The sequence below is a fragment of the Schistocerca cancellata genome, chromosome 9 (assembly GCF_023864275.1).
Source record: "Schistocerca cancellata isolate TAMUIC-IGC-003103 chromosome 9, iqSchCanc2.1, whole genome shotgun sequence".
Lineage (NCBI taxonomy): Eukaryota > Metazoa > Arthropoda > Insecta > Orthoptera > Acrididae > Schistocerca > Schistocerca cancellata.
Genome location: NC_064634.1, coordinates 167,780,519 through 167,790,524, shown reverse-complemented (window position 1 = coordinate 167,790,524; position 10,006 = coordinate 167,780,519). Strand labels below are relative to the sequence as shown.

At 38.3% G+C, this 10,006-nt stretch overlaps 1 protein-coding gene across 1 annotated transcript in view; it reads right to left on the bottom strand.

Annotated features, from left to right (window-relative positions):
* The window catches only part of LOC126101264 (cubilin-like), a 45,092-nt gene that overhangs the window by 40 nt on the left and 35,046 nt on the right, over positions 1–10,006 (bottom strand). Inside the window, exons 2-3 of the mRNA XM_049911951.1 lie at positions 1,341–1,640; positions 43–377 (exon numbers count right to left, since the gene is read on the bottom strand). Coding sequence (XP_049767908.1) covers positions 43–377; positions 1,341–1,640 — 635 coding nt within the window. The remainder of the gene's footprint in view (positions 1–42; positions 378–1,340; positions 1,641–10,006) is intronic.

The following is a 10,006-nucleotide window of genomic DNA, read 5'->3' as shown; positions in this document are numbered from 1 at the left end:
CCCCTTCCCCTTCCCCTTCCCCTTCCCCTTCCCCTTCTTCACTTCCTTCCTCTCCTTCTCCATCTCCAGTCTCTGTCACAGTCTCCTCTTCTCCTTCAGCAGTCTCTGTTGTGGTCTCTTCTTCTCCTGTTCCTTCTTCTTCACCATTTCCTTCTCCTTCTTCTCCATTTCCTTGTCCTGCTTCTGTTCCTGTCTCCACTTCTTTCTGTCCTTCAGAAGTAGATCCATTTTGCTGCACTTGCTGCATTTGCTGTACAACTCCCAGTGTTAAAGTGAACCTGCGTGGTGTAGAGCTCTCATTAGAGACAAAGCTCACCACAGCAACATTTGAAGACAGGACAAACTCAGGATTCACAGTAGCATTGTTTCCACAATAGCTGCAACAAGAATACATCATATAAGTAGTCAGGCCATGTATTAATTTGGTTTACATTTTCAATTATTTGGTCTCATTATTCATGTAACAAGTTGGTCAGTATTACTGATCTGTGTAAACTTAAGTAAATGTTTTGTTTGAAGTTTTAGAAGAAAACATAATTTGAGCATGTGGGTACATGTGGTAACAACAAATTATGACAATCATTTTTGACTGAGGTATTTTAAGGTTTCCCCATGATAACGCCTACCCCCCTCCTCCAAAAAAGACAAGTTTTTCAGAATGGATGCTGACCCAGTGGACTCTGTACTGCCAGATTAATATGTAGCAGATGACTTCACACTTTTGACACAAACATGTCCATACTCAGAGCTCACGCATCAAGACAATACTGTGTATGAAGTTGTCTGGCCCATTATGATCAGCAGACGTGATGGAGTCATCTTATGATGCATGCACTTTGTGTTCTGTTGTTCATTGCTGCAGCTGACTCTCTTCTACCCACAGGTTCCACACCATCACTATTTCTATTGTAGTATATGCAATACAAAGGCAAAAAGTCACTGAATGTCAAAGCCATTTCCTAGAGACCAATAATTCTTCTGCATCCTAACCTAGCCAGAAGGTGCTGTGATGTTTGTCTGATGTTGACATCTCATACTGATGCAGGCCTTCATGTTTCAGCTTTGCTTGACATAACACTGATCTTTCCCTTCCCTTTACATAAGAGTATGCACTGCTGGGTCTATGAGTATAGCTTGCTGTATTCTAAGTAATTTGTAGTTATTACCAAGTTTTACAAATTCTCCCAGTTTTGATTTTTTCTGGCTACTCTGTTTGTCTGTTGCAGTTGTCATCAAAAGTTAGAAGTGATAAAAACACACAAAAAATATCAGAAAGTTTTAAAATTTGGGAAACTGGTCAAACAGTACTTGAGAGATGGGTATAATATTGGAAGACACACCTGCCAATGGCTTTTAACTGTCCACCAGTCAGGTCATAGATGGTGAGCACATCGTTGACACATGAAGTCTTGCCATTCATATCAGTTGAGGGTGGTGCCATATCAAGGTCAGACACTGCCATCGTCAGACGATGATCCGTGGGTGCTGAGAAGCTGAAGATGCAGTGCAGGTTGTCTATGAACTGACTGCCAGACCGAAAGGGGAAAGATCGCATTTCCCCAGCTGCCAGATAGTGTACTACAGAGCACTGATCCCCTAGGCAACTGCCCAAGCTTGCACTTCCAACCACCAGCAGGAGCCTGTTAACTCAGAAAATCAAACATGTTACTGTATTCTGTAAGTTCAGTATTTTCAGAAATACTGTAATAGCTTTTTCTCCCTGAAACAACAAATTTGAGCTATTTAGGATAAAATATGTTTTAGGCACATACAGAAGGATGAATTGCATAGTGGACCTAAAATTGTCTGGAATCTAATGGAGCAAACAGTATCAGTTTCAGAGATTCAGGTGTGAACACAGTATAAGAGTAGATGGAATAGTGCTCTCCAAGCAGAATGTTATTTTGGCAAGCAAGTTGTTTGGTAAATTGTGTTCAATAACATTGAGAAAAGTTCTTGCCATTGATGAAAAATGTATAAGGAAATATAACTAAAATTGTGTACAGCAATGAATATACTTAAAATACATATTTTTAATTGTATTGTCAGGAAAAAACTTCTCACAGTTCCAAATTTTATTATAAAGACTTCTTATATGTTAACAGTAAAAAACCATTATGTCTTTAAATTTAAAAAAAAAATATTTTTCCTGACTTTCAAGCCACATTGTCTTAAAGCCAATAGGAAGTCCACAATTTTATGAAGCTCTCCTGATTTTGTTGGAAAGGAAGGATGATAGGAATGCATGGTGCCTGTTCTTTCAAGCATGTCCAAAAGAACAGACAGCACACAGACTCCACAGCTGTGTTATATTATATGTAAATTGAAAGTGAAGGAGGGAGAAAGAAAGGCAAGGGATTACTGATGTCAGCTGCAATGGGATATTATGCATAATCAGCGGCGATAAATGAAAATGTGTGCCAGACTGTGATTCGAATCTGGGATCTCTGCTTACTAGGCATTGCATTAACCACTGCCTGACCAACACTTGCATCCAGCACCACCTATCTGTAGCCCCTGTCCATGTCCACCATGCTCACTACTAACGGATTCCTGTAGGAGGACAGATGTATTTGTACATCTGCACTGAAGAAGGTGGATTCATTGCCCATCTAGGTTGATCAGCTATATGAATGTGTGGCGTCCGTTCTTTTGAACGTGTGCAAAAGAGCAGATACCACACATTCATATAATTGATTCACCTAGATGGGCAATGAATCCACCATTTTCAGTGCTGATGTACAAATATGTCTGACCTATTGAGGGAATCTCTGAGTAGTGAGCATAGAGGACATGGACAAGGGCTGTGGATAGGTGGTGCTGGATGTGAGTAGGGGTCAGTCAAGAGGTGTGCTGAAATAGTCATTGCAGTTATGATAAAAACTGTGTTCTGTATAGCACAGTGGTTAGTGCAACTGCATAGTATACAGGAGATCCCAGGTTCAAATCCCAGTCCAGCACACATTTTCATTCATTGCCAACAATTTAGCATACTGTCCCAATGTAGCTGACATCAACAGTTCCTTCCCTTTGCTTTCTTCCACCCCCACTCCCACCCATCCCTCCAACTTCAGTTTACATACACAATATGGATGAGGTCAAGACTGAACTAGAGAGATTAGAACAACAGATTTTCTCCCCTATTTCCTATACTGATAGGGCTTTACCATTAGCACAGCTATGAAGCTTGAGATCTGTCCAGTTCTGTGGAGACTTCAACCAAACCATTAATGCAAAAGTGGACATTGATTCTAATCTCTTACCTTATCCAGATGAATTGAATTTGTTTTCTAAACTTTCAGGGGAAAAACTATTTTCTAAAATTGATCTTGGAGCACATACTTTCAGCTGCTTCTTGACAAAGGCAAAAAGTTTTCATTACTGACACTCAGTCTGGACAGCAACAGGCTACCCTTTGGTTCTTGTCAGTGCCCCCACCATATTCCAGAGGTATTCTGAACAGGATGTTTTGGGAATTCCATACTGAGTGAATTGAGTCTTCAGATGGAAGGGAATATCCAAAGTAGCACACCTAATAAATGAACAAATTAGCCTCCAGTCTCACACATCAGACAAAGAAGTAGTGTGCAACAAAAGAATTAATATGCTTATTACTGTAGACAAGGTTTTTTGTGAGTGCCAGGTTGGTCCAAACAGTTTTGGTCTGAACAATTCAGTAATGTAGCACATATGGAACACGCTACGAAACTGATACACATAAATATTCAGTACCTGTGAAATAAACCACCCCTTTCACAAGTTTTCGTTACTGAACATGTGATTGTGATTACTGAATGTGGTCTTAAAACTGAGGAATTAAACTTGTGTAAATTATAGTGTTGTGTTATAGCTAACAGCTACTGTAGGCAGCAGCAAAAAGGTGATGGCTATTTTTGTTCAAGATACTCTAATTACTTCGAAAATATCATTCCTGGATGAACACAACAGTGAAAGAAACCTGGAAATTACTGGAATTACTCTTGTAGTAATTACATGAACCACAAAGTAACAGGAATTTATTACCCACCAAATGCAGACGTATGCACTTTTTCAATAGTCTTAGCTCCCTATTTAGCCTAAGTGGCTCCAGTAATCTTTCTATATTTTGGGATCTAAATATTAATTCAGATTCCAAGAACATGACTAACTTGAGGCTGACAGATATACTGAATTCATAAACCTTGTAAACATAGTAGGCACTGATACGAGAGTGACAGACTTTGCTGCCAGCAGGACAGATTTCATCATAATCAGTAAACATGCTACATTGTTAAACACAGCAATACAGAATTTCAGGACTTGGACCATTATTTTCAGTCTGTTGAGTATGTGGGTATAAACACAGCAGAAACAACAAATGTTACTGACAGAAATGAATCCTGAACAATCATAATACAAACCATCTCAAACATAAACTAGCCCAGTAGGAATTGAACAGTATTTATAAGGTAAATGGCTCAAACAATAAAAGGGATGAATTCCATAAAACAATTTTGAGACATTATAACCATGGCTGCCCATTTAAAGATGTTAAAAGGACTTTAACACACAGAAAGAATCAAAAGCAGAAACTACCCAGTAGTCTGATTAAACTCAAGCAGAATGATATTGACCTCTTCTTATTTTATAGATCTAACAAGGATACCATTCTCAAGGAAAAGTATTTCAAAGCCATGAAAATTATTAAAACACAGCTTTTAGATTTCAGAAAAAATGTTCACAGTGATTCAGTCATTAAATATGATAATGTGAGCAAAGCATCTTGGAAGCTCATTAATCCATACTGGGAAGCACCACATACATGAATGTGGAAGAAACAAGCATAGTGCACAAGGGAAAATTAATAGAAGACTCAAGAACAAAGGTATTACAGCTCAACCTGTTGACCAGAACAGTCAGATGAAACGTTTGGTCACCCCAAGGTATAACCCTTGAATTCAGAACTGTAAGTGAACATAAATTAACTTGAATAATCAACACATTACAGACCAAGCACTCAGCTGGCTGTGATGAGATATCTCATGCCCTAGTTAAGAAGTATCACAAAGAATTAGTTAAACCTATTACCTATCTCATTAACTGCTGTGTTATGGAAAACACCTACCTTGACTCATTAAAAACATGCATAGTTAAACCAGTATGTAAGAAAGGATTCAAAAAACAGGTTGAAAACTTAAGGCCAATTTTATAAATCCCCATATTTAGCAAGTCTTTGAATATGTTTTGCTCTCACAATCAGTGATTATTTCACAAAAAGTAATCTGCTCACTGAAACTCAACATGGTTTCAAGAAAAACCACAGTACCATTACAGCAATCTCTGAATTTTTATGTAGTATATGCAGTGTACTAAATGAAGGAAATTTGGCAAGGGGGTAAATTTCTTGATCTTTTAAAGCATTTGATTCAGTTAAACATGACCTATTAATAAAGAAGGCATGAAGCTTAAAAGATTCAGCAATATTACTGCTAACCAACTACCTGTCAAACAGGGAGCAATGGCGAAAGCTAACCTATCAAATTAATAACCGAGTTGCAATCTCCCAGTCTTTTAGTGAAACATGGAATCCCATGGGGATCAATTCTTGGCCCCTTTCTCTTCTTAGTCTATGTGACTGATGTCACCCAGCCACAAAATTCCAAAAATGGTGAGTTATGCAGATTATGCATCTCTCTTGTTTTTGGCAAAAATACCTGTGAACTTACATCTTCTGGAACAGTTAGGGTAATATATATAATTAAGTAATTTCATGAATAAGACCTAAACATAAATGTTAACAAATCATAATTATTATCATTTAAGACAGTTAACTTGAACTGTACCTCTATAAATAATGTATATGGAATTGAAGCAATGGACACTAATAGCTGCCAATTCTTAGACCTACACTTAGATGAAAACTTGCAATGATGAAGTCATATTAATTTTGTATGTGGGAAGAGTCAGTCACCTAGCAAAAATAGTTACAACCTACTATCAAAACTGTTTACTATGGAACAATATATCCTTAACTAAATTATGGTAGTGAATTATGGGGCTGTGTTGCAGATACACACCTCAACAGATTATGGTATTTTATGGACTATAAGATGGTACAGAGTGTAAGACGAACTTTAATTTTTAATAAATTAAAAAAAAAACAATATGTTTACCATTTTTACTATTTGATTGCAAAGGGAGACTAAAAAAAGTTTGTTTATAAATTAAAAATCCTTGATAATTGTCATCTGAACATTTTTGTTTTCTTCCCCTTTGTTGTCCTCTTCATGTATGAGATGGTCTTCCCTGCTATCGAGAGCATTACTTACGCCACAATTCTTGAAACATTTAATGATAATGTCTTCTCTCACTCTAAACCATGACTGTTTTATCCACTGTTACACTTGTTTGATTGTAAGTCTTTTAGAGCTCCATTTGGCGTGAATTCATGCAGGCTTTCAGCCATCATCCATTTGTTCCATTCATCTCTAATAGATGTTTTAATTGGTTTATTTATTGAGACATTAAGAGGTTGCAATTGTGAAATAAGTACTCGTGGAGTGATAGCAAGCTCTGTATATCCTTGTCTCAGTATCTCTTTCACAGAATTTTTCAAATGACTATTAAACTAATCTAGCACAAGAAGAGAACTCTTCTTCAATAAAGCATCTTTCCTTCTGTCCACACTCTGCTAATCCAAGATTTCATAACAACCTCGTCCATACAACCCTTGTCATGTATGTGAACAACCACACGTGGCAGCATTGTTTTGCACTTGAAAATGATCATTGGATTAAGTTTAGTACCATCAGCACAACATGAAAGAACAACAGTTTAGTGCATGTCTTCTTGTCCACTTGTTTTTACAGTTACAGTTTCAGCACCTTTTGTGGTAACAGTTCTGTTATTCGAAACATCAAATGTTGGAGGAGATTCATCCGTATTTGCTATTTGGCTTAGTGCCACATAGGTTTCCTTTCGATGTTGAATAATAAAGTGATGGAAAGATAATATTTATTCTTCATACTATTGTGGCATTTTCTAAGATATTTCATTTTTGGTTCACATGCTAAGTCTATAATGCTTCATAAATTATAGCCCCAACCAACTCCACCCTTGAAGTCTGTTAAGTTCTACTGTAGCACTAGCTTATGAGTGTGTATTTGAATCATCTTTGTATTAATTACAGTGAAATTTTGATGATGTCCTTAAATCCATTTCAATACATTATCTTCTAGTTTTGACCATTTTGCATTCCATCTATTATTTGCACATTTAGTCTATCTCATTTTTTCCAGTTCTTTTTTACTCACTTGCCAACTGCGAATAGATTTTTTCTGTTGATGAAGGACCAAAATGCCACTCAGCTGTTCTGTTTCCATGTTCTTCTAAATCTGCTTTTACTTTCAATTTATAGCCCACGTCATATTAATACCTATTACTTTTTTTCCATTATGAAACTAGCTACTAATAAAAATATTGTACTGTTACTGATAACATATATCACTTTCAATTCAAGTTCACTAGCACTGTAGACTGCAATTATGTATCATAGGCTAGATAGTGTTCTAGGTTTGTGATGGCAAGGTGGGAGGAAAACAGTATTAATAAGGTTGTGAATCCCCCCCCAATTCATGTTCATCACATTGATGCACTATTGCTGCCAGCTGAATCCAGTGTTGCTAGAGAGAGATAGGTTTCCCATGGCATTGCATATATGACCATTTTTGAGATGGCAGGAACGTTAAATCAAACACTGGGTATTTTTATATTAATTTTGAGTATAAAATGCATCTGAATTTTGGAGGCAATTTTTCAAAGAAAAAAGTCCATCTTAAGTTTGTAAAATATAATAATGTTTCTGCACAAGAAGGCTACTAGAATAATGGATGGTTTAGGTCACTGTGATTCTTATAGAGAGGTTTTTGTGCAATATAAGTATTTGTATTTGTATTTCTTTATTGACCCTGTAAATCAAGTTTAGGTATATATTTTGCATGAACGATGTAGGACAAGTCAGGTTGGTACAGAATACACATTGTTATTTTGGAAAGATAAATAATTAAAAATTATTCAATACATGTTGAATATTGATGACAAAGTTAAGATAATGAAATAAAATGATAGATTGGTTAAGGATATTTGAATAATTACACTATATTTTTCTCGTACTCTAAAAACTTGGAAACAGAATAGAAGCAGTGGTCAAGCAAGTACTCTTTTAGTTTCACTTTAAACTTATGTAAATTTTGCATCTGTTTCAAATAGGATGGCATGTGGCAGTACAGCATTATGCCAGTATGATACACTCCTCTCTTACAAATCTTTGTACTTACTGTATTGACATGCAATAATGCTTCTGCCTAGTATCAAGAGGGTGGAAATCAAAGTTATACTTGAAGATATTTCCATCTTTTAAAATACTTCCTTTTGTGAAATTTAGCATTTCATACAAATATAAGCAAGGAAGACACAGTATATTGACATTTTTAAATATTGGTCTACAAGAGTCTCTGTACTCTGCTTGGTTTATTCTAACAATCTTTTTCTGTAGCCTAAATGTTTTGTTTGTACCTACAGAGTTCCCCCAAAAGATAATGCCATACATCAGCAGTGACTGAATACTGCCATGGTACATTATGATTGAGCCGTGGTAAAATTTGCTGCTTTGAAGAGCGCACTGCAGCGCGTAGTGTGAAGCAGTTGCCCTCCGTTTCTGGTGGTGGTGCCGCCACTGTGGCAATCACAGCTTTGGTGTCTCCCTCTGGTGGGAAAGGGGGGAAAGGTTGCTGTTCATGTGCATTTAAGGGGTGCTGTGAGCTTGCCGGTCGGCCAGTCAGTCTTGGTCAGTCTGGAGTCAGTCTGGGTCAGTCTCTCATCCCCAGCTTGCTAGTCTGTCTGTCGGTCGGAGTGCTAGTATGTTTGTCCTTTGGGCCAACCTTTAAGGCCGGCAAAATGAGAATCTTCCCACTCTGGCAGCAAGAGAATGCAGCGAGTGGTCTCCCGGTCAGGGCTTAGTTCCTGCATCTGAGTCTGCTCGAATTGCTCAGCCAATGGTCATTGGCAGTTGGATCGATTGGTTGGTTGGTCACGCACTGAGACACAAGATGACTTGTCTGTCTTGAGTGTCGGCACATGTGAGGTCACCACATGAGTCCAGTGGGTCGCGGCATACAGCGAGGCGTAGTGACTTCGCAGTCGACAGGAGAGCAACAGGAGTCAATCCACGACATCAGTCTGGCTGGTGCGAGCTGCGACGTCGTGGTGTAACTGGTTCTCTGAGCACTTCTGGGCCCCTTCAGTTACCATCATGTGGAGCTTGGCTTGGTCCTTTCCAGGTGCACGGATGTCGTTTTGCCTCTGCATGGTTGGGTGCGAGCCAGTATTTCCGCCGTCGTGTGTCTGGAAGTGAGTGGGAGATACACCAGCAGTGCAGTCGCGACAGAGCAGCAGTCGCGGATTGGGCAGCAGGCAGTCGGTCAGTTGGTGTGGACCAGGAAAGACAGGAGATCGGCGCACCTTCCTGGGCCCTTTGAAGTGGCTGGCAGCGGATGGTTTGGGAGAGCGATTCGGGAGTGCTGCACCAGGTCTTCTCAAGAAATCGCAATTTATGAGAAGTTAAGTGATTGCTGATATGTTGTGTGATTTACTCTTGTTAAATTTTACTTGTTTTCTTGGTCAGTCTCTTGTCCCCCCTTGCTTGTCTGTCTTTTGTCCATATTTGTCAGGCGGTTAGTGTCTGTCTGTCGTTCCGAGCTGCCTCTGTCATGTTTGTCGGACTCGGTGTGTTAACAAATTTATTGTTTGAAATGTTATGGCCTAATTCCTGAAATATGTTTTTTTAGCTTGCCTATCATCTTGAGAGGAGGTATATGTGTACTGTAGAGCATGTTTGGTCAACCTTGTATAATTTTATGTAAGATTGCATTTCATGGGCTTTTATTTAAATGGTCATTTTAGTATATAAAGTTGCCACCCTTGCACCGTAATACTTTTCTTAGAAGTTAAAATCAAGTTGCACCTCCAG